Source organism: Callithrix jacchus, chromosome 3 (genome assembly GCF_049354715.1).
Source record: "Callithrix jacchus isolate 240 chromosome 3, calJac240_pri, whole genome shotgun sequence".
NCBI lineage: Eukaryota > Metazoa > Chordata > Mammalia > Primates > Cebidae > Callithrix > Callithrix jacchus.
Genome location: NC_133504.1, coordinates 178,356,589 through 178,382,432, shown reverse-complemented (window position 1 = coordinate 178,382,432; position 25,844 = coordinate 178,356,589). Strand labels below are relative to the sequence as shown.

Genomic DNA, 25,844 nt, shown 5'->3' with positions numbered 1-25,844 from the left:
AGGGGCTTAACACCCTCTGCTGTAATCCCCAACTATGTAGGGGCCAAGGAGAAACATCCCCTTCACCCTCCGAAAGTTCACTGAAAATCAGCTGACAAAAGGTAGATTAATAGGAGAAAAGGCATACACATTTATCAACTTGCAAGGAGTACAGATAGTTATGTGCCCTGCATCCTAGAGGAAAGAGAGACGGGGAAGTGTGGATGATTTTAGCGAGTGGCAAATGATTTTTAGAGGAACTCAATGGGTCTGAAGAACATACAGTGCCCTCGGACAAAGTCTGTTGGGCCCACAGAGCAGACAGTGTTTTTTGGTTAAAGTCTGTCCAAGTGTGTTGATGGACTTCAGTCTTTCTTCCTGCGATATGGGTACAGTTAATGAACACTTGGGGGAGGGACCAAAGGTCACTGTCCTCTTTGGCAGGTTTGGACTCAGGAAGGTAAGGGAACTTCGGAGAACAACCTTGCCCTATGCTTTAGGAGAGACAGAATTTGGCATCAAGGGTAGGGGAGGTCAGAGAGACCTTGAGGCTTCTTCTTCAGTTCAGCATGTCAAAGCACCATATTTTGGGCCATCTGTCTGATCCCCTCCAACCACCTGGGGAACAGAAGCCATTAGACAAATATTCTCCTTTTCTATGTCCCTGGTGGACAGTTCTGAGAAGCAGTCTACATGATTCCTCAGAGGATCCCTGTGGGTTACACTCTCTTGCCCACAGTGGTAGCCTTCTCAATAAAGTTCTCCTGCACTGATTTTCCACCTGCTTTATTCTTCCAGTCCCCAGTTCCTATTCCTTGGTGTCACTTCTCAGAGTCAACTACAGACACAGAAAAACCCTTGCTACAGGCTCTGGTTTCCCATGGGCTAAACTAAAATCTTTAGTCATATCATGTGCATACAAAGTATAGACAAAAAAAAAAAAACCAGACATGCAAGAAAAAGCTGCTAATATTATAATAATAGCTATGATTAACATACCTAACTGGTTATTTTCTATGTACATTTCCTTATCTGATGCTCTTCCCCAGTAGCCTAAGTTGTAAGTCGTGAAGTTAAAATTGAAAGCCAGGGAGTCAGACTTCAGAGCCCATGGTTTCAATTGCCAAGCTCTACAGGACAGTGCCTGACATGAATCAGACAATTTGATTCCAAAAAAGAGAGTTCATTTTAGGATAAAGAAAGGAATTAGCTTTATGTGGTCTTGAGGAACAGGTAGGACTTGGGAGGGATATATTGAAGGTCCCCAGTGACGATGGCACACTACATTACTGTTGTTGGGTGAGTTATTCTATGCTGTGAAATAATTCTCAGTCCATATAATAATGATCAGGTTTCTTTCATAGGTAGAATAAGTATGTTCCTTCTTGCTATGAATGCCTATATATACTACTGGAATGGCTTAGAATTACTCAAAATTCCTTGGGATTTAGATTGTGCTTCATGAAAAAGGAGGAGTGTCAGGGTTTTAAAACAGGGGGATTAGAAATAAGATGGGTAAGAAGTTGAAAACAGGCCAGGCACAGTGGCTCACGCCTGTAATCCCAGCACTTTGGGAGGCCAAGATGGGTGGATCACAAGGTCTGGAGATAGAGACCATCCTGGATAACACAGTGAAACCCTGTCTCTACTAAAAATACAAAATATTAGCCAGGCATTGTGGTGGGTTCCTGTAGTCCCAGCTGCTTGGAAGGCTGAGGCAGGGGAATCGCTTGAAGCAGGAAAGCAGAGGTTGCAGTGAGTCAAGATCACTGCACTCCAGCCTGGGTGACGGAGCAAGACTCTGTAAAAAAACACTAAAAAATAAATTTAAAAAAAAGAAGTCGAAAATAGCACCTTGCAGATTAGCTTTCAGAGGAGAAAGGGCATACCCATATGATAACTATCACATAGAGCAAATAGAGGCAGAGGACTCAGCTTTCCAGGGTGGATAGCAGGACCAGAGGCTAAGTGAGGACAGGCCATGTGCCCTGGAGGGTGTATGCTGGACTTATTTATAATCAGACATTATTAGTGGTTTTCTTTATAGACTGTTTGGAAACGATCCTCTGTAAAGTGGATAATCTTAATTTATAGGATGAGATAAAACTTTCTTTTTTTTTTTTTTTGAGATGGAGTCTTGCTCTGTCTCCTAGGATGGAGTACAGTGGTGCAATTTCAGCTCACTGAAACCTCCACCTCCCGGGTTCAAGGGATTTTCCTGCCTCAGCCTCCCAAGTAGCTGGGATTACAGGCACCAACACACCGGGCTAATCTTCATATTTTTAGTAAAGGTGGGATTTCACCATGTTGGCCAGCCTGGTCTCGAACTCCTGACCTCAGGTGATCTGCCCACCTTGGCCTCCCAAAGTTCTGGGAGTGCAAACGTGAGCCACTGTTCCTGGCCAATACTTTTGATTTTAAAGCTTATTCAATATAAAATTTTATATTTTTTAGTCTTGAGAGAGATGAGTAAGAAAATATTCAGCAAATATACAGTCATGCATCACTTAATGATAGGGATATATTCTGAGAAATGTGTTCTTAGGCAGTTTTATCACTGTGAGAACATCATTGTGTGAATATCCTGACACAAACCTAGGCAGCATAGCCAACCACATTCCTAGGCTACAAATCTGAAGAGCATGTTATTTTTGTTGAATACCATAGCAACTGTAACACAATGGTAAGTATTTTTATATATAAACATAAAAAGGGTACAGTAAAAATACTCTATGGGACCTCCGTCAGTTCTGCAGGTTGTCACTACGGTGTGCATGACTACATTTGAAATTTGCTAACATTCCATGCCTTAGGAATGATGAGATGCAGCAGCAATCAGAAGATAAGCCTTTGGGGGTGGGGAAGGGTTAACCTTCATTTTAGAACATCCAGAGTTTCTTGGTTTAAATGGTTTATCTATCATTTTTTTCCACTCATATAGCCAGGGAAGGAGGTAGAAAGTACTCAACAAGAAATTGATTCCCAAAGTCATTCAAGAGTAAAGTTCCGTGATTCTGCACGAAAAATCAAACCTAAACCTCAGGTGAGAAATCTTGTCTTTTTAAATTATTTGTTTGCATTTTTAAAAAATATCTGATGAGAATGACTACAGGCCAGGTGCAGTGGGTCATGCCTGCAATCCCAGTGCTTTGGGAGGCCAAAATGGGTGGATCCATTGAGCACAGGAATTCAAGACCAGCCTGGACAACACGGTGAAACCCCATCTCTACAAAAAATACAAAAATTAGCTGGGTGTGGTGGCACAAGCCTATAGTCCCAGCTACTCGGGAGGCTGAGATGGGAGGGTCGCTTGAGGCCGGGAGCTCAAAGCTGCAGTGAGCTGTGATTGCATCACTGCGCTCCAGCCTTGGTGACAGAGTGAGACAGTCTCTAAATTAAAAATAAATAAGTGATGGGCCGGGCGCGGTGGCTCATGCCTGTAATCCCAGAACTTTGGGAAGCTGAGGCGGGTGGATCATGAGGTCAAGAGATCGAGACCATCCTGGCCAACATGGTGAAACCCCATCTCTACTAAAAATACAAAAATTAGCTGGGTGTGGTGGCATGAGCCTATAGTCCCAGCTACTCGGGAGGCTGAGGCAGGAGAATTGCTTGAACCTGGGAGGCAGAGGTTGCAGTGAGCCACGATTGTGCCACTGCATTCCAGCCTGGCGCCTGGCAATGGAGTGAGACTCTGTCTCTAAATAAGTGACTGCAACATAACCTGACTCCTGTTGCCATGCAGTCTGCAAGAAAAAAGTAGTAGGAGAAATACCTCCAACTTTCAGAATAGCTGGAGAGATCAGAATATTGGCTCACCTGGGGATGCGGGGCGCGGGTGCATGCAAAGACAGGAGATGTTAGTGATAAGACAACTTGTTCAGCTCCGAAGTTGCCCCGACTTTCATAATGGGAAGAAAGGTGAGTACTAACTCAAAAAGAGAAACAATAAAAAAAAGTTATTTGCTTAAAAAATTCTGTATTTCTCATAATAAAACAAAACTATCTCAGCATTGGCTGATAAAATAATAAATCCACTGTCATTTTAATCTTTTCTAAAGCATTTACTGCTATAAATAATATATTTATATACTTATTGGAATGTAAATAATTGCTGGGTTTTTTAAAAGTCACTAATTAGAGTTACTATTAAAGGAGGCCTCCAATTGGCTATGGCAGGCATTAAAGTTCATTACCAGTAATCTCACACCTTTACTAAGACAATATGCTTCGGAGGCCTAGAATATGCCTGCTCGCATTAACATCAAGCCAGTTGTCAGTTAATTGTGCAGAGCTCGTTACAACTTAGAAATGTGAAATTGCAATTGCTCCTTGCTTTTCATTAGGTTCCACCTGGCTTCCCTTCTGCAGAAGAGGCCTATAACTTCTTCACTTTCAACTTTGATCCTGAACCAGAGGAATCAGAGAAAAAACCAAAAGCAAGACACAGAGAGGGAACTAATCTAAAGGAGGAGGAAGGGGAAGAAGAAGAGCCACCTGCACACAGAGGAGAAAAGGAAACGGTATTTAATATCAGGATGGTAACGGGGTGCGGGTGGAGGGCTAGGAGGAAAAGGGTGATGTCCCTGCAAGGAGCAAAGTGGCTCAGGAGAAACCTGCCACCACTAGTACAAAGACTCTCCACATCTGCGTTGCAATCCCAAGTACTGAATTCACATGGCTTCCTGTAGTTCTGGGTTAGACCCTACAATGCAGTAGGAAGGACCTTGATTAAACCTGTTGATCCTTCTTTTGTGGAAAAAAAATTAAATAATGTGGCTTGTGGATTTTTCTTGCTAGACTCCACATAACGATTATTTATTCCATGTGCAAAATATGTGCCTCTGAAAGGCAAATGAAACCTCAGTCTCTCTCTTACCAAGTGAGCAGCTTCTTGTGCCCAAACACCACACCCAGGCTACCACTCAAATTCTGTAATTGTGGGTGGTATGTATGAGATAAAAGGAGGCTACATCATTTAAAAATGGGCAAAGGTATTGAATAGACATTTCTTCAAAGAAGACATGCAAATGGACAATAAGCCCATAAAAAGATACTTACACCATTCATCAGTAGGGAAATGCAAATCAAACCCACAATGAGATATCCCTGCATATCTGTTAGAATGGCCCTTACCAAAAAACAAAATAAGTGTGATAGAGGTTATGGAGAAATTAGATGTTGGTGCATTGCTTGTCGGCATATAAAATAGTGCAGCTGCTATGAAAAACAGTATGGTCATTCTTCAAAAGTTAATCACAGAATTACAATATGATCCAGCAATTCAGTTCCACTCTGTGTATATATCCAAAATCACTGAAAACAAGAACTTGAACATATACTTGTGCACCAATGTTCACAGCAGCATTATTCACAAAAGCCAAGCCAAGTGTTCATCAGCAGATAAATGGATAAACATAAATATACAACCTCAGAAAGCATGGAAATTCTGACACATGCCACAACATAGGCATACCTTGAAGACATTACACTGAGAAAAGTAAGCCAGTCACAAAAGGATAAATACTGTGTAATTTCACTTACATGAGCTATGTTGTACAGTCAAAATCATAGAGACAGAAGGTAGAATGGTGGTTGTCAGAGGCTAGAGGAAGAAGAGAATGGAAAGTTATTGTTTAATAGTTATAGAATTTCATTTCAGGAAGATGGACAGGTGGTGGTAATGGTAGTGCCACAGTATGAATTTACTTAATGCCACTGAAGTGTTCACCGAAAAATGGTTTAAATGGACCAGGCACAGTGGCTCATGCCTGTAATCCCAGCACTTTGGGAGGCTGAGGCAGGTGGATCACCTGAGGACAAGAGTTCACAACCAGCCTGGCCAACATAGTGAAACCCCATCTCTACCAAAAATGCAAATATTAGCTGGGTGTGGTGGCGGGCACTCCAAGTAGTAATCCCAGCTACTTGGAGGCTGAGGCAGGAAAACTGCTTGAACCCAGAAGGCAGTGGTTGCTGTGGTCGCAGTAAGCTGAGATTGCTCCATTGCACTCCAGCGTAGATGACAGAGCAGGACTCCATCTCAAAAAAACAGTTAAAATGGTGGACTTTATGTTTTATATATTTTACCATATAAAAAAACAAGGAAAACACACTAGGATATTCTAGTATTTGCATAACTAGCATATTTCTATGCTTCACTTACAATCTCCTCCCTTGAAAAATGCCTCCCAGAAATGTATTTTTTTAACCTAGATCTACAGAAGCTTGGGAATATTTTGGCTTATTCTGTAATAATTGTTTCACAAATCAGCATTCAGTTTGTTCAGCGTTGCTTGAGTGTCCTCCTGACATGACAGCTAGCTTCCCAAAAGCAAGTGATCTAGAGGAGAACCAAAAACAAAAACAAACACAAAAAAAGAAAAACACATAGTTCCTTTTACGTCCCGGTCTCAGGAGCCACACACTGTCACTTCTGCCATATTTTACTCCAGAGAAGCAAGTCATGAGACACAGTGCACTCTCAAATGGAGGAGAATTGGGCTCCACCTTTTGAAGACAGAAGTCTCCAATTGTGAACACCTTCTGAAATTCTGACACTTTCCTCCAAAGGCCACTTCTCCTTCCTTTTGCCTATTCACTGCTCCAGAAGCTGTGTTCCTAAAACTGCTCTTTTAAATCACACACACTTCGAAGCCCCTTTCCTATAGTCCATGCTCTGCTCTGCCCAGACACTTAAAGTATTTTCATCTTCAAGGTTGATTTAGTCTTTTTGAACAAAGTTTTAAATCCTCTGTAGTCCCTTTCATAGATTCCCATTTCTGTCTTCTCTGTAGTTTTTCTCTGGGTGATTTTGCTCACCACGAAGCAGAGGTGGGGCAGGGGAAGGAAGATTACACACTGCCATCTGGTGATCTTTCATTTTTCATTTGTTTGATGTTTTGACATTCTCTGTCTTCAAGTTAAGTTAAAAGCCTGGTTTCCACATAGATTCCTTTTTCCTTCTTATTGTTTTGTGTACTTGGGGAGGAAATATTAAGAGCCAGGTAGCTAGACTGCCATTGTTGTTTTCAGCTATTGAAAGTCTCCACAGGATTTTAAGAGATGTTGCTCATAAACGGATACCAGCTTTAAATTTTTAAAAGAAGGGATGGAAAAAGAAAAAGTAGAGGAAGGAGGAGAAAACGTTTGGAAGATATTCAAACAAAATCAATATTCAGCTAACATTTCTGATAATAGTCTCTTTGCTTTGAATTTTTAAGTACGTCATTTAATTTCATCCTCACAAAGTGCTTAGAGGTAAACTCTATTACTATAACTATCTTATAAGTGAGGAAACTGAGGATCAGAAGGCTAAATAAGTTCTTTCAAGTTCCTCAGGCAGTATAAGGTGAAGCTGGGATGTAAGCCCAGGCAGTCTGAACAAGGTGTGTAGACTGTGCACTTGGTGCCTTTTCCCTCGGGTTAGTGCCAGGTGGAAGGTGAAACTGCTACATAAAGTATAAGCCCGATTCTTTACATGAATGGTGAAAGGCAAGTACCCTTAAAGGAGGCCAGATTTGTTGGGGTTTTGATTGTTTTGCTTACCACTTCTCTTCTGATCCAGCCATCTCTGGTATTCACATCTTCCAGGTATGTAGAATAGTGCAAAAACAATTTTTTAAAACCCACTTGTTAAATACAACAGCTTATATAGTTCTATGCTTTCATTTTTTTTTAAAAGAAAAAGATAAAGTTGTTGTTGTTAATGTTAAGTTTGATGAGTTTGGTATTGTTATTTTTCTAAGAACCTTAGCATGATTTTTTCTTGTTATTTTTTAACATTATGCAGGATGAGGAAGAACTCCTTAATGGTGATGATGCCGAGGACTTCCTGTTGGGCTTAGATCATGTGGCTGATGATTTTGTAGCAGTCAGACCTGCAGATTATGAAAGCATCCACGATCGGCTGCAGATGGAAAGAGAAATGCTCTTCATACCGAGTAGGCAGACAGGTACTCGCTTTTTTTATTTTCTTGTTCAGCTTAGACATTGTCACCTAACTTGCAATGAAATATGGTTAGTGTATAAGGATGCCTCATCTCCAGAACTGATTCCCGTTTCCAATCTGATTTAACAATCAAGACAAGCAATTCAAAAGTGGGCAAAGCATATGAACAGACACTTTTCAAAAGAAGACATATATGAGGCCAACAAACATGAAAAAATGCTCATCATCACTGGTCACTAGAAAAATGCAAATCAAAACTACATTGAGATACCATCTCACTCCAGTAAGAACGGCGATCATTAAAAAATCTGGAGACAACAGATGCTGGAGAGGATGTGGAGAAATAGGAACACTTTTATACTGTTGGTGGAAGTGTAAATTAGTTCAACCATTGTGGAAGACAGACTCCTCAAGGATCTAGAAATAGAAATTCCATTTGACCCAACAATTTCATTACTGAGTATATACCCAAAGGATTATAAATCGTTCTATTATAAAGACACATGCACACATATGTTCACTGTGACACTGTTTACAATAGCAAAGACCTGAAACCAACCCATCCAGCCCATCGATGATAGACTAGACAGGGAAAATGTGGCACATATACACCATGGAATACTATGCAGCCATAAGAAAGGATGAGTTCATGTCCTTTGTAGGGACATGGATGAATCTGGAAACCATCATTCTCAGCAAACTGACACAAGAACAGAAAATCAAATACCACATGTTCTCACTCATAGGCGGGTGTTGAACAATGAGAACACATGGACACAGGGAGGGGAGCATCACATACTGGGGTCTGTTGGGTGGAGCCAGGGGAGGGATAGCAGGGGATGGGGCAGTTGGGGAGGGATAACATGGGGAGAAATCTCAGAGACAGGTGACAGAGGGATGGGGGGAGCAAACCATATTGCCATGTATGTACCTATGCAACAATCCTGCATGATCTGTACATGTACCCCAGAACCTAAAGTACTATAAAACACACATACACACACACACACACATACACACACACACACATACACAGAACATGGAAAAATATATCCATTCAACAAACACTTATTGACAGACTAATGGAAGATACACCAGAGTACTGTGGGAACCCTTTATCAAATCAGTGATCAGTTACAGGGCTGAGAGTTTATGAGAACAGCCTTTCTTTCATCTTAACTTTATCCCCACCCTTCCATAAGTTACCATCCCCTTTGTGTTTTCTTACTACTCTGCGATGTGATCTTTTTTTTTTGAGACAGAGTTTCGCTCTTGTTACCCAGGCTGGAGTGCAATGGCGCGATCTCAGCTCATTGCAACCTCCGCCTCCTAGGTTCAGGCAATTCTCCTGCCTCAGCCTCCTGAGTAGCTGAGATTACAGGCACGAGCCACCATGCCCAGCTAATATTTTGTATTTTTAGTAGAGACGGGGTTTCACCATGTTAACCAGATGGTCTCGATCTCTTGTCCTCGTGATCCATCCACTTCGGCCTCCCAAAGTGCTGGGATTACAGGCGTGATATGATGTGATCTTATAGAGACCTTTGCACCTGTTGCTGCCTATCAATTCCGCTATGATCTAAGCTCCAAGGCAGCAGGGGCCTGGCCTGGATTCCTGAGGTCTCATCTGTGCCTGGCACAAGGAGGCTCTTAGTAAAGATGTATTCTATGAATGAATAAAGCAGTGAATGAATAAATGAGACAATGATCACGTTCACTCAAATAAACTTGTTAGTTTACAAGGCATATCCTCATACTTTACCTCATTTAATTCTCCCAGAAGCTCAGTTAAGTAGATTATTATCTCTTCTGTACAGGAGAAAAGAGTAGAAAGAAGTGCCTGGCCCAGTTCACCCAGCTGAAGAGTAATAGAGCTAAAACTTGTCCCTCGTCCTTTGATTTGAATATTATCTTCTTCTCAGTATGCCACAATGATGAGTTACATATTAAATTCTTTAGGAATTTTCTTTAGATACCTGATTCTATAACATGTTGCTATAAGTGAACACATTCATCTTTTCCTTGGTTCTGCTTTTATAAATTAGTTTGGAAAATCTGCATTTTCTAAGAACATAAATGAAATCTCTGGTGCTTAATTCACCAAACTGCAGATTGAGGTATTTAGATTGGCCCTAATATTTATTTTATGTATTTGTAAACCATCTAGTACCTACATATAAAAAGCTTCCTGAGAATGTACAGCCAAGATTTCTGGAAGATGAAGGCCTTTACACAGGGGTAAGACCAGAGGTGTCACGCACCAATCAGAACATCATGGAGAACAGACTGCTGGTGCAGGACCCCGTAAGTGTGTATACTTTGCTCCCAAGTGTGGCCAGGGCTCACTAGACATAGCTTTTAATTTCCTAACAGGGCAGTCATTGCATCCACTATACTCATTTCCTCTTGAGGTCATCCACAGAAAGTGGTTCATTTTTTTTTTTTAACTTTCTCTCTCAGTACATTTATTGATCCTCAAATAACATAACTTCTAAACTACTCAAAACCCATCTTTGCTAGCTGGATCTGCTAAGCCAGATGCTGGCAACCTTTTCCTACTTGACAGAATTTTTTAATTATCTCTAGGTAGAATAGTCTCAATTTTGAGTTTTTATCCTTAAATGTTTAGTAAATAGAAAATAAATTTTTCTTAAGCATTCATATTTAAGCTTTTTTAGCTTTTGTTTTGTTTTGTTTTTTTGAGACAGAGTCTTGCTCTGTTGGCCAGGCTGGAGTGCAATGGTGTGTTCTCAGCTCACTGCAACCTCCACCTCCCGGGTTCAAGAGATTCTCTTGCCTCAACCTCCTGAGTAGCTGGGACTACAGGCGCTCACCACCATGCCCAGCTAATTTTGACATTTTTAGTAGATATGGGATTTCACCATGTTGGCCAGGCTGGTCTCAAACTCCTGACCTCATGATCCACCTGCCTCAGCCACCCAAAGTGCTGGGTGTGAGCCACCTCACCCAGCCCTAAGCTCTTTAAAATACTTTTTAGCAGCCAGGGTGTATATTTCAAATTAGTTGTGAGAGGTGTTAGTGAAGACTTGCTTTCTAATGGAAAAAGACTTTTACAGTTCTGTTGGGGGCAGAGTTACATGAAATATATATCTTGACACAGAATTTTCAAGAAATGTTGTTTGTGTTGCAACCCATTTTCTGTTCAATTAGAAGAAAACATAGTGATTCCCTCTGCTTCATCCACAGGAAAGAAGATGGTTTGGAGATGATGGCAGGATCCTAGCTCTGCCAAACCCCATCAAGCCATTTCCTTCAAGGCCACAAGTCAAAACACAGGAGCTGAGCATTAAGGCAGAGCTTGAAACAATGTACAAAAAGGTAGACACTCCCCCTCTCCTTTTTTAGTACATGAAATTGAAAGTGCTTTGCTTTTTTAATAGCTTGGGGTGCTATGTTTATAACATTCTACTTTAATTTTTTTAATAATTTACTCTCTTATACATAAAGAACAAACATCAGGCATGTTATGTAAGAGTAAGTCTTACTTATGCTTAGTGAATCCCTTCTTAAACAAGGAGTGAGTTTCATAACTAGGAATGCATCTTTTTTTGTTGTTGTTGTTTCAAAATCCAGGTTAGTTACCTTTATTTTTCTTCTTTTTCCCTCTCTTTTCTCTTGTAATCTCACATCTGCTACAGGACCACTTCCCATTTGTTGTCTCTTTGTTATCTAACTGGAGATTTTCTGTCCTTGCAAATCCTTTATATCATATTTTCCTAAGTCTGGTAACAAACTGCCTGATCCCAGCCTTGCTCTACCATTCACTGGGTGAACTTGGCCATCAGTCTCTCATGCCTCAATGTCCTTATCTGTAAAGGAGGAATGATAGCAGTGTCTGCCTCCTAGGCTTTCTGTGCACATTGAAAAAGATAATACACATAAATGCCTAAAACATAACTTAGTAACTGCTGGTTATCATTACAGTTGCCTGCCCTCATATTTAATTACATTGTTCTTGCTTTCCTATGTGTATTTGTATGTTATAATGCTGCTGATAAAGACATAACCAAGACTGGGCAATTTTGAAAGAGGTTTAATGGACTTACAGTTCCACATGGCTGGGGAGGCCTCACAATCATGGCAGAAGGCAAAGAGGAGCAAGTCACATCTTAACATGGATGGCAGCAAGCAAAGAGAGAGCTTGTGCAGGGAAACTTTCATTTTTAAAACCATCAGATCTTGTGAAACTCATTCACTATCATGAGAACAGCACAGGAAAGATCTGCCCCATAATTCAATCATCTCCCACCCAGTTTCTCCCATGAAACATGGGAATTGTGGAAGTTACAATTCAGGATGAGATTTGAGTAGGAACACAGACAGCCAAACCATATCATTTCACCCCGGCCCCTCCCAAATCTGTCCTCACATTTCAAAGCCAATCATTGCCTTCCCAACAGTCTTCCAAAGCCTTAACTCATTTCAGCATCAACTCAAAAGTCCACAATCCAACATCTCATCTGAGACAAGGCAAGTCCCTTCCACGTATGAGTTTGTAAAATCAAAAGCAAGTTAGTTACTTCCTAGATAACAATGGAGGTGCAGGCATTGGGTAAACGTGTCTCGCATCCAGGACACGCTGATGTAAGAGGTGGTTTTCCATGGTCTTGGGCAACTTTGCCCCTGTGGCTTTGCAGGGTACAGCCTCCTCCCCAGCTGCTTTCATGAGCTGATGTTTAGAAGTCACAGCTTCTCCAGGTACACAGTGCAAGCTGTCAGTGGATCTACCATTATGGGGTATGGAGGATGGTGGCCCTCTTCTCCTAGCTCCATTAGGCAGTGTCCCAGTAGGAACTCTGTGTGGGGCTCTGACTCCACATTTCTCTTTCGCACTGCCCTAGCAGAGGTTCTCCATGAGAGCCCCACCCCTGCAGCAAACTTCTGCCTGGTCATCCTGGCATTTCTATACATCCTCTGACATCTAGATAGAGATCCTCAAACCTCAGTTCTTAACTTTTGTGCACCCACAGGCTCAACACTATGTGGAAGGTGCCAAGGCTTGGGCTTGTACCCTCTAAAGCCATGGCCCGAGTTGTACCTTGGCTCCTTTTAGTCATGGCTGGAGCAGCTGGGACACAGGGTACCAATTCTCTAGACTGCACACAGCATGGGGACCATTTTTTCCTCCTAGGTCTGGCCCAAGAAACCATTTTTTCCTCCTAGGCCTATGGGCCTGTGGTAGGAGGGGATGCTGTGAAGACCTCTGGCATGCTCTGGAGACATTTTCTCCATTCTCTTGGTGATTAACATTTGGCTCCTTGTTACTTATGAAAATTTCTGCAACCAGTTTGAATTTCGCCTCAGAAAATGGGATTTTTTTCTATCACATTGTCAGGCTGCAAATTTTCTGAACTTTATACTCTGCTTCTCTTATAAAACTAAATGCTTTTAATAGCACCCAAGTCACATCTTGAATGCTTTGCCGCTTAGAAATTTCTTCTGCCAAATACTCTAAATCATTTCTCTCAAGTTCAAAGTTCCACAGATCACTAGGGCAGAGGCAAAATGCCGCCAGTCTCTTTGCTAAAACATAACAAGAGTCATCTTTGCTCCAGTTCCCAACAAGTTCCTATCTCCATCTGAGACCACCTCAGCCTGGATTTCATTGTCCATATCATTATCAGCATTTTGGTCAAAGCCATTTAGCAAGTATCTAGGGAGTTCCAAACTTTCTCACATTTTCTTCTAAGCCCTCCAAACTTTTCTAATCTCTTCCTGTTGCCCAGTTCCAAAGCTGCTTCCAGATTTTTGGGTATCTTTTCAACAGTACCCTACTCATGGTACCAATTTACCATATTAGTCTGTTTTCATGTTGCTGATAAAGATATACCCAAGCCTGGGAAATTTACAAAAGAAAGAGGTTTAATGGACTTACAGTTCCACATGGCTGGGGAGGCCTCACAATCATGGTGAAAGACAAGAAGGAACAAGTCACATCTTGCATGAATGGCAGCAGTCAAAGAGAGAGCTTGTGCAGGGAAACTCCCATTTTAAAAACCATCAGATTTCATGAGACTCATTCACTATTGCAAGAACAGCGCAGGAAAGGCCTGCCCCCATAATTCAATCACTTCCCACCTGGTTCTTCCCATGACATGTGGGAATTGTGGGAGTTACAATTCAAGATGAGATTTGGGTGAGGACACAGCCAAACCATATCACTGGCACTACCTCATTCAGAAACCCATGTGATTTTAAATTTGTAACATTCAGCACCGATCATGTAAATGGGGTGGGTATAACAATCATCGTTTTGTCTATAAAGCTGAACGATGAGCAGAGAAAACACAGGCCCAGGCAGGGACTCTGAGTACAGTCCTGCTGTCCTACTAACTAGTTTGCAGCTTTGGGCAAGTTCCTTTAACTCTCTAGATATTTTTCCTTAATTGAAAAATAGGAATAATAATAATTTTCTCTGCCTCATAGGGTCATGATGAGTACTGAGTTGATATATGAGTACAACCTTTTTAAAAATCATAAAGTTCTATAAAATATTGTTATTACAGACAAGTATCAGTGGATGGCTACTTTGTACAGAAGTATGATCCTGGAAGTAGATTTATAAAACAAAGGTAAAGATAAGTTCCAGCCCATGAGGAATTTATCATCTATTTGGTTACATGACAAAAATACATTATATAATTAGTGATCAAAACAATATCAACTTACACATTTATTGAATAATCCATCAGTCCATATCATCATCCACCCATTCATTCCGTTAATCATGGATATGATGAACATTGAATTGTGGGTTAAAGTTAGAAAATAGAACAGTAATTAATATGGAGGGTAGGGCATGAGGGAGCCAATGAATCCCATCTGTCTCCTTCTGAAATTCTAAACTAACTTGGAAATACACAGGAGTCACAGAGGGATCCAGACATCCTTCACACTAAGGGTAAAACCAGATGGCAGAATGCCACTTGAACCCAAGACCAGATGGCTTCCTGTTGCATTTCTCATGAATTATGTTCCCCATCTAGACACAAGCTGAGCAGCTCTGGCATATTTACCAGGTGGAGTGCCAAGGAGACCATGCAGGCCAGTGAGCAGCCTCTCCTTAGATACAGCTAAGATAGGACAGCCAGGGGCCACTGCTTAGCTTTGCACAGCAGGTAACCTGGACTAAGGATCTTGGGCTCCAGCTGACTCTCCAGTCAGACATGTCCTTCCTTCTCTCTTGGAAAGCAGCCAGTGGGGCTGGAAAGGTGAGTAGAGAAGGACAGAGGGTTCCCTTCCAATACTTTTGAGAAGTGAAATCTTCCTATCATATGAGCAGAAACAGAGGAAAGTCAAGAAAGAAGAGTTCTACTGAAAGGGGCTCATCATAAAGCATCACAGAGCAAAGGAAGTTAGAGAAGGAAGAAGTCCAAAGGGGCTGACATCTTCCAAGGGCATTAATTGGAGAGCTATTCTTTGAACACATCAAAACATGAAGAATGTCTTAGACTGCATAAGAAAGAAGCAAAGAGGGTTAAGTTAAATGGAGGCGATAATAAATCTCTCTCTTTATTATTCTGTAACAGGTCACTTACTAAGTTTGCTGCTGAGTTGTATACCTCAGGCTTTTTAAAAAGTGTAATTATGTAACCTTCCAATTATTCAAACCACAGTGCTTTTCTTCCAGAATTAACATTTTTACCATTGTATTTATTTACTTTAACCTTTTCATTCATTTATGCAGTCTGTCTCTTGCCAAAAATAGTTTTTCCATTGTTTCATGCAATAGATTTGCCTTTAAGAAAAAAAATTAAATGCCTACAGCCTCTATTTTCAGTCTTATTTCCAAACAGACCTTCCACCTAGGAGTTTTTGACATGATGCAAGAGCAGAGAAATAGGTCAGCAGGCAAAGATTGTTTTGCTCATGTATCATTAATCCATTTTCTTTCTTCCTCTCTGGCTATGCTGAAAGTGACCTAGGGACCAGAACTGGGTTATATTCTTCTTCTTAACTCACACATAGCAGTCTGCCTACCACATAGAAATACCTCAATGAAGCTGCAAATTGAATGTCATTAAAATGACTTTGCTGCATGTATTAAAAGAAATTTCTTTATTTCTTTTTTTTATTGCATTTTAGGTTTTGGGGTACATGTGTAGAACATGCAAGATAGTTGCATAGGTACACATGTGGCAGTGTGATTTGCTGCCTTCCTCCTCTTCACCTATATCTGGCATTTCTCCCCATGCTATCTCTCCCCAACTCCCCACTCCCCGCTGTCCCTCCTCTATTCCCCCCAACAGACCCCAGTGTGTAGTGCTCCCCTTCCTGTGTCCATGTGTTCTCATGGTTCAACACCCGCTTATGAGTGAGAACATGCGGTATTTCATTTTCTGTTCTTGTGTCAGTTTGCTGAGAATGATGGTCTCTAGGTTCACCCATGTCCCTACAAAGGACATGAACTCATCAGTTTTGATGGCTGCATAATATTCCATGGTGTATATGTGCCACATCTTCCCTGTCCAATCTATCATTGATGGGCATTTGGGTTGATTCCAGGTCTTTGCTACTGTAAACAGTGCTGCAATGAACGTTCGTGTGAATATGTCCTTATAGTAGAATGATTTATAATCCTTTGGATATATACCCAGTGATGGGATTGCTGGGTCAAATGGAGAAATTCCTTTTTTTCTATGCCTCTCTCTGACTCAGCTGTGTCTGCTGCAAAATACTGGCTTTCCTTAGGGTCTGGTTTTGTCCTGTCATCCACATGATGGAAAACCAAGTCAGAGTGCCAAATCAAAAGTTGGCAATTACAGCTAGGAGCAGTGGTTCACACTTGTAATCCCAAAGCTCTGGGAGGCTGACATGGGAGGATTGCTTAAAGCCATGAATTTGAGAACAACCTAGACAACATATTGAGACCCCCTACCTCTACGAAAAATAAAAAGGTAGCCAAATGTGGTGGCACATGCCTTGGTCCCAGCTGCTCAGGAGGCTGGAACAGGAGGATCATTTGAGCTCAGGAGTGCAAGGTTGTAGTGAGCTATGATCACACTACTGCACTCCAGCTTAGTTGACAGAGTGAGACCTTGTCTCTAAAAAAATACATACATACACACATACAAGGAAAAATGTTAAGAAAAAAAAAAGTTGGCATTTCCCCGGGCCCATAACAGAGCCTTGATGAATTGATGCCTTAGAGCACTCAGGTCTGATGCTAACTTCACTCTGCAGGATTGACCGACACGGATCACCTGTTTGACTCAAGCCCAGTTGTTCTTTGGTTAGGAATATTACACTAATCAAATGTAATCCATCAAATGATGGATTGTGTGGCCTCCCATTAGAGAATTTAAGAGTTTTATTTAGAAGAGAGTTGGTATTCAGCCCTGCTTTTTTGAACATTTTTTTAAATTACAGAGGGGGTAAAAAGTAGTTTTTAAGAGTGAAATATTCTGTTCCTAGTATATTAGGATGTTCTTAAATTGATATGAGACCATTAAAGATTGAAAAATGCGCCGGGCACGGTGGCTTATGCCTGTAATCCCAGCACTTTGGGAGGCTGAGGCAGGTGGATCCCGAGGTCGAGAGATCGAGACCATCCTGGTCAACATGGTGAAACCCCGTCTCTACTAAAAATGCAAAAAAATTAGCTGGGCATGGTGTCACGTGCCTGTAATCCCAGCTACTCAAGAGACTGAGGCAGGAGAATTGCCTGAACCCAGGAGGCGGAGGTTGCAGTGAGCCGAGATTGCGCCATTGCACTCCAGCCTGGGTAACAAGAGCGAAACTCTGTCTCAAAAAAAAAAAAAAAAGATAGAAAAATGCAAAAAGGAATTAGCTGTCATGCTAAGAAAACTGTTAAATCTCAAATAAGAAAGAATACAATTTAATACATCTTAAGAAGTAACTAATCCAAAAGTAAAAAATTAAAATGCTAGATAGGACCTTGCAGGTAAAACATAAACTATAAAATGCAGTTTGCCTAATTGTGATAGCAAAGTAGGGTTAAAGTTGTTGAAAGGCAGGCCAGGCATGCTGGCTCACACTTGTAATCCCAACACTTTGGGAAGCCGAGGTGGGCAGATCACCTGAGGTCAGGAGTTCAAGACCAGCTTGACCAACATGGTAAAACCTTGTCTCTACTAAAAATATAAAAATTAGCTGGGTGTGGTGTAATCTCAGCTACTCGGGACGCTGAGGCAGGAGAGTTGCTTGAAACTGGGAAGCAGACATTGCAGTGAGCAGAGAACGTGACATTGCACTCCAGCTTGGGCAACAAGAGCAAAACTGTCTTTAAAAAAAAAAAAAAACTTGTTGAAAATGAATACAAGCATTCCCCCTTCCCTCCTTTCTTCCTCCCTTCCTTCCTTCCTTCCTTCCTTCCTTCCTTCCTTCCTTCCTTCCTTCCTCCCTTCCTTTTTGTTACTTCCATCATTAACTGAAAGCCTAATATATTCTTACTTGTGCTAAATTCTGGGAATACAGAGGGAGCAACCTTATCTTGGCCATAGAGAGACTTACTGCCTTGACTGGAAAGACAGAAGTGGAAGCAGGTGTTAAAGGCCCTGCAATGTGTAGGAGCCTCCCCTTTTCAGAACTGCATACCCATTAGAGGAATGTGTCATGATTCCAAGCTCCTACAGAGGTACCACTAGATAAAATTGTCACTTTCCCATCATTATTCTTACCAGTTTTTCACCAAAGCATCATTGATCTGCTGCGTTCTAAGCACTGTACCACCCAGGACTCTTTCGGTTGCATATGATAGAAACCCATCACAAACTAGCTTAACCAAAGAGGGAACTTAGTGGTTACAAAACTGTAAAGGATCTGGGAACAAATCATAAAATGAAGGAGGACCTTTAGGAAACAAGGCCTCAGGGGCCAGGTCCAGGGTTTTGATGCCAGCAGGCCTCTCTTCCACCTCTGTTTTCTCTGGTTATTCTTGAATACTGGTGGGCTTCATTCTCTGCAATTGCAGACAGGAAAGAATTCTCTACATATTAGGAGATGTGTCCCTTGATAGACTAAGCTTAACAACTCCAGAAGGAAAGAATCATATTTTTCCCCACAGTTCACATTATCAATACCAAAAAATGAACTCTAGTCAGTCGCAAGTGGATCATTATCCATTAACCTCATGTCCAGGAAACAATGGTATGTTTCCAGAAGATGGGAAATGAGAAAGCTTCCCAGGGAAGACCATAATCATAATTCTAGAATTTACTACAGGCTCTGGGGTGGACCCAGGCTTTATTGCTATTATTTTCTCGGGGCAAATGTAGAAACTTGTATTTTAAACTTACCAAAACTTATCACTGATTATTACTTTTCTGTACAATTTTTTTTTTTTTTGAGATGGAGTCTCGCTTGGTCGCCCAGGCTGGAGTGCAGTAGTGAGAACTCGGCTCACTACAACTTCTGCCTCCTGGGTTCAAGCAGTTCTCTACCTCAGCCTACTGAGTATCTGGGAAAACAGGCACCTGCTACCACGCCTGGCTAATTTTTGTATTTTTAGTAGAGATGGGGTTTCACTATCTTGGCCAGGATGGTCTTGAACGCCTGACCTCATGATCTACCCACCTCGGCTTCCCAAAGTTCTGGGATTACAAGTGTGAGCCACCTCCCCAAGGCTTCTGTACAATTTTCAATTTTTTTCTTTTTTGGTATGCATCTCTGCACATGCATACCAAAAAAGAAATAGTTGTTCTCTGTGAACTTCCACAGGTAATACATAATCATTTTCTTAGAGTTTTGATTTTCAGTTTTCAATTGAAAACTAAAATATTAAATCAATTTTAAAGTTAAAATATACTCTAAATATCATCCCTTCTTTGGAGTAACTGTTGCTACTGTGTTTATGATAGCTGTCAATATATAAGAAAGGAAAACAGATGCAACAAAAAGAAAGACAAGAAGCTAGGTGTCTTCCTCCCCAATAGGAGGAGAGTTGGAGTCTTTTGATCGGTTTACAGTCACTACCAGGTGTCCTGAAACACTTTTATACTTGGTTGAGCTGAGCCTAAGGCAGAGACCACTAGCAGGTTTTGGAACTTAAGCTAATGCAGATTTGTGGAAGGAGGTGTAAAGTATAGGTGACCTACCTTACATTACAAATAAATAAAACCGCTCTACCCATGTTATTTACTCATACCAAGAAGAGGACAAGATGGAACCTGAGAGCCACACCTGAGTGATCTCATAACTCTGGAATCCCACAGGCAAGAGTTAAGGCAAGGCAAGAATGAGCAGCTGCAAGGCAATTAGAGAGGAATGTTCCATTATGTCTGTGGATTGAAGTCTAGTTTTACGTGTATTCGTGAGGTGGAAATTTTTAATTAATCTAGGTAATCTGGGTTATAAAACACAGAGTGGTCACATGGAGATTAAAAACTTCTAATACTAATGCGGTTTATAATTGAATACTTTTACCTGAATGAAAGAGAAGAAAATGGCCCTCCATTGTTGTAGTCTGAAGTGTAGGGATATTAATGGCCAGATCTGATCTCTGAAAGGCCACCCAGGGCTTTCATAACATGCAAAAGAATTAGTGGAAGCTGATCCAAGTCTCGGTGGTTTTTCCTCCTATAAATGTAAGTGAAGATTCTTGAAGGAAATTATTGCTACTGTGTTCATAATAGTTCCTAATAGGTAAGAAAGGAAACAGATAAAGAGACAAGGAATTAGAGGTCTTTCTCTCTGAAAGTATGGGAGTTGTGGTCTTATGAAGAGTCTGGCCAGTGGCTGCAAGGAGTCCTGGAAGCTTTTTATACTTGGTTGGGCTAAGCAAAAAGCAGAGACCACCAGCAATTATTGGAATGTGGGCTAATGCAGATTTGGAAAATACAGCATATTCCAGAATATACTGCAATATCGTTAATTCATCCTGATTCAAGCCCAGAATATTTGTACACACATCCCAGTTTTATAAGGGCATTTTTAAAATAAAACTGTCTGTTCAAATCTTATAATCACAGGACTCTAATGCTGGAATCTCGTCTTCCAGGCTGGGTTTCCCTACCTTCCTCTGCACATCCCAGACTTCATGCTTTTAGATCCTAGGGCTGTCTTCCCTTCTAAGTTGATTGTTGCTTGAAGACAGGCTCTACCACATTGTAGGCATCCATTAATCTTTGTTGAGTAAACGAGATGATGCATGTGAAATATTTGATATGAAACCTAGTGATCTACAAAATGCTAAGTTAATCTTTTTCCGTAGCCTCCTGTTTCTATATATGAAAAAATAGAGGCATGGAGATGTATAGTGACTTACCCAAGGTCTCAGAGCAAGTTCAAGATAGAGCCAGGCCTAGAATCCAAGTCTTCTAGCCCAGATCTAGCATCCTTACATAATACCGTGTGAAAGAATTAAACGAAGACTTTGCTGAACATGTTACCCACAATTTAGGAAGGATAAAAGCTTCCATTCTGATTAGAGTTTTTACAGTTTTCTTTTAAGCTCATGATTTGTACATAATTTATTATGCCACATTATCATACGCTGTTATTTTCTAGATAAAATAAATAGTTCATCTCTGCAAAAAAGAAGGATCAAGTGATGTCTCAACCACTATATCCTTACTGTAGTCAGTCTTCATAATGAGAACAAATAAAGACACAAAACCAAAGATGTCTCCTCTTCACCTTTGAGCTCTGCACCCACAGTAACTAGTAATCAAAGTAAATATCGTGAAGATTTTATGGAAGGAAAGCAAAGAGATGTATCTGATACATTATATACCAAACAGTCCAAGAACTTCCTATTGGAGACTTCTGTTTCTGTTTTCTACACACTTGGTTGAGCTGCACAGCCCCAACTCTTATTTTGCAAACCAACATCCCTCCTCCCCAGGAAGACTGAATGCCAGCATGATGCTCAGTTAGGTAAATGTCTCTTGCTGCTGTCTACAAATGAAGCTTTCTCCACATTTTAAAATTTAAATATATGGGGGTATGTCTGTGATCCAAATAATGATCAGTTTGAGCTAGAATATGCTCCTGCCATTAAAAGAATTTCAAGATCACCAGCTACAAAACCGAGGATTCCAAGAAACAAGATAGTCTGCATGAAAACGTAGAATTACAATGTGGGTGAGTAATAAAACCTAAAAGACTAAGGAAAGCTAGATTGAAATGGTTTCTAACTCCCAGTCTTCCGTTTTGCTGTTCAATATTCAAAAACGAGCTGGACTTTAAAACCTGGAAATAGGTAATCAAACATTTTTCACCTGACTTGTCCAGGATAGGAAGTATTTTGCATCTAACTGTTTTCTCATTGTGGATTACATCATCATTATCTAGTAAGTGCTTTAACTGTGTTATGTCTACACTCTGCTCTCCTTGGCAGGCAGTAAAATATGTTCACAGTAATCAGCATATGATCAGATCTGGAGACCCTCCTGGAAATTTCCAACTGGACATTGATATTTCAGGGTTACTCTTCACTCATCATCCCTGTTTTAGCCGAGAGCATGTTTTGGCAGCCAAGCTGGCCCAGTTATATGACCAGTACCTTGCAAGACACCAGAGAAACAAGGCAAAGTTTCTTACTGATAAGGTATATGTGATTTCTTCCATGATGACTGTTGTTGGAGTTGATTCTTGCAATGAGCCCAAACAATGAAAATTTTTAACAACAAAATGTTCATCCCCCTCTTTCAATGCTTCCTCTGTCTAGGATGTGTGATACATTATCCAGCTGGAGACAAAAGGAAAGATAGGGTTTGTATACATGTAATGTGTACAAATTTATTGGCAAACATTTGCCCTAAACAGAAGAATTTCTGTAAACAGTACAGCACCCACCAGAAGTGGGTGTTAAATGGAAAATATGTGGCTATTACTTGCTTATGTGATTTAGAACCCGACACCATTGGTGGCTTCAGAATTTCTGTCCTTAGAAACATTCTCATCCTTATATTTATTATCCCATAGTTTGGCACCTAAACACAAGTCAGTTCCAACTGATGCTCGAGGGAAAGGCTATGCATTTGGATTTATTCTCAGTGTGACACTATCCCATGGGATTTTTGTGGGTAATTTTGACTAGAGGCAATTTTAGTCTCATGCCCTAACTTTAAAACTTACTGCCCAAAGAAGAGATGACTTCACAATGTCTCCTTTTACAAGTCTGTAATTTTATAGTTTCTTTATATCACAAGAATACCATTGTAGATCCAGGACCCAGACAAACCTGCTATTAGCTTTGGAAGAAAACTTGGTTCTCAGATACACACATAAAAATAATATTTGTCATTGATTATCTGGGCCATGGAACAAGGACGGACATACACTACTCTTTACTAGTCCGGTTTCTTCAAGAACAGATGAAACAGTTCTCCATCATAATTCATGTATGTGAAAGTCTGGAGACAGATGGATGCTTGAACATCTGTTCACAGACTGCTGGCACCATTTTGCCCAGCAGAAGTGGGTGGGTCCAGTTGCGCAGCAGTAGGGAATAGAGTTTGTAATTTAAAACTTGTATCCATATCTTTTTAAGCTCCAAGCTCTAAGATATGCTGTTCAGACTGGACTTGATCCAGAGAAACCTCATCAGTCTCTTGATACCATCCAAAAAACCATCAATGACTATAAATCTGAAATTCGGTGAGTAAAGTTTGTTAAATGTAACTACTTATTTTCCCCCTGTTAGATGTGTACTTGTTAAGAGTTTATTTTTCCAGATACTTTTTATGAATACAATGAATGCATGTGAAATTATGCCAAATAAAACAATGAAATACATATATCATATTAACATAGTATTTGAAGTCCAATAATGTGAATGAGGATATAGGGAAATGGTCACTCTCATCTTCTGCAGATGTAAGGGAAAATTGCTACAGCTACCACTTTAGAGAGCAGCTTGGCCCTAACTCGTAAACTGTTGAAGAGGGTCAACAGTTTAGACCCAGCAATTCTGATTCAGTTACAAGATATACTTTAAGGATCTATGTGTGCATATGTACATGGAAACATGTGCAAAGATATACATAGCATCACTCAAAAGTAAGAGACACTGGGCATGGTGGCTCATGCCTGTAATCTCAGCACTTCGGGAAGCGAAGGTGAGAGGATAGCTTGAAACCAGGAGTTTGAGACTAGTCTGTAAAAAACATTTTTTTAATTAGCTGGGTATAGTAGTACATGCATGTATTCCCAACTACTCAGAAGGCTGAAGAAAGAGAATCAATCGCTTGAGCCCAAGACTTTGAGGCTGCAGTGAGCTATTGCACCACTGCACTCCAGCCTGGATGACAGAGTGAGACCTTGATTGAAAAAGAAAAAAAAAAAGTAAGTCACTAGAAATAACCCAGTAGCAGAGCAAACTCATCTTGGTATAGGCTTACAGTGGATTTCTGTACCACAGTTAAAATGACTGAATCAGACCTGCAGGTATCAACATGGATAAGGAATCGTATATGTATACCATTCCGCAACTTGCTTCTTCATATACAACGCATCTTAGACATTTTCCTGTCACAGTGCATGTAGATTTATGTCATTATTTAAAGGCTGGCATTACATAGATTTATTATAGTCTGTATAATCCTCAGCTGATATGCATTTGCATTTCTATTCTATGTTTTATTATTTAAATTCTACTGTAATTACAATTCCTATATATTATATCTGTGTACCTATATGAGTACTTCCATAAGAAAAGTCCGTAGAATAGGATATAATCAATCAAGGCATTCCAATGTATACTTTTCTTTTTACAATCTAGCTATGAGTTGGAAATTCTTCTAGCAAAGTAGAAATTAGTGAAGTTTGTAACCCATGATTGCAGAAGTATGGAGTATATTTTTAAATAAAAAATATTTTTATATTAAAAGGAAAACATTGCAGTCTCCTTATGAAAATAATTTTTGTTTTGGCATACAATGAGTAAGAAAAAAGTGACAAAAAGCTATTTTGAAAGCAATTGTGATTTTATATGGAATTGCATTTATTAGTCATTATTTGAAAAACAGCAGAACTCTGTGTGAGATCTAGAGACAATGCCCAGTGGAGTAATGGACAGTCTCATTACAATAATTCTGTGTCCCTGCAGATGAAAGGAAAAATAATTCTGTGTCCCTTTGAGATTTAGCATTTCTGACCCAGTAAAAGAGATTTCTATCCTTTGCAGACGTTTCACTAGGTGGTAAAACAGTTTCTAAGCAGATGATCTATTGCTGGATGTTTCAGTACATAGATCCATTTCCTCAAGCCTCTTGGGATCTGATCAGCCATCCCCGAGAACTCCCCACCTCAAGCATCTGTTGAGCCCTCCACCAGTGCAGTTAACTCAGGACAGCACCATAAAGCATTTTCCATCTTATTTTCCACAGCAGAATCTTGACCACATTCCTTGTCCTCTGAACTGGAACCAGGATATAGAAGGAAGCAAACATGAATGTTCATACAACATAAGGATATTTTACTTAACCCCTCTGTAGGGGTTCTCTGCCCTCAGATATGCTCAGTCTTGAACACATAAAAATTCTATGACCCCAAGTCCTCATCCAGCTATCATTTTATCTCTGTTTCCTTTCACAGCCAAACACCAGGAAAACATTTGCTATTCATACTATCTTTACTCTCTTCCGTTTTCAATCCATCCTATCTCACTCCTGTGCTCACCTTTCCTCTGAAGCAAATCTTGCCACAGCCACTGGGGACCTCCATCTAGGAAAGTGGAATGGAACCTCTCAGCCTCCTCAGTGCTTGGATGCAGACATCATCCCCATGCATTGCCTGTCAGGATGTCCTGCATCTCCATACACCACCCTCTCCTGGATGTCCTCATCCCTCCCCAACCATTTGTCATTCTCATCATTCTTTGACCAACATTCTCCTCTGTCCAACTTACACATGTTCTGAGTCTCAGGTGTTGTTTTTTATTTTTAACCCTTTTTTAAATTGCATTTCCTCCTGAGATGAATCCACTTTT

The 25,844-nt window shown here is 40.6% G+C and overlaps 1 protein-coding gene across 9 annotated transcripts in view; it reads left to right on the top strand.

Moving 5' to 3' along the window:
* The window catches only part of CC2D2A (coiled-coil and C2 domain containing 2A), a 150,190-nt gene that overhangs the window by 44,848 nt on the left and 79,498 nt on the right, over window positions 1-25,844 (top strand). For all 9 annotated transcript variants that reach the window (XR_013533186.1, XR_013533185.1, XM_002745968.7 and 6 more), the window contains 7 exons: window positions 2,921-3,022; window positions 4,326-4,502; window positions 7,772-7,934; window positions 10,098-10,234; window positions 11,138-11,269; window positions 22,251-22,460; window positions 23,406-23,512. Coding sequence is in view for 7 of the 9 variants with exons in the window: in XM_002745968.7 (XP_002746014.3) it covers window positions 2,921-3,022; window positions 4,326-4,502; window positions 7,772-7,934; window positions 10,098-10,234; window positions 11,138-11,269; window positions 22,251-22,460; window positions 23,406-23,512 (1,028 nt within the window). In the remaining 2 variants the exon portion in view is untranslated. The remainder of the gene's footprint in view (window positions 1-2,920; window positions 3,023-4,325; window positions 4,503-7,771; window positions 7,935-10,097; window positions 10,235-11,137; window positions 11,270-22,250; window positions 22,461-23,405; window positions 23,513-25,844) is intronic.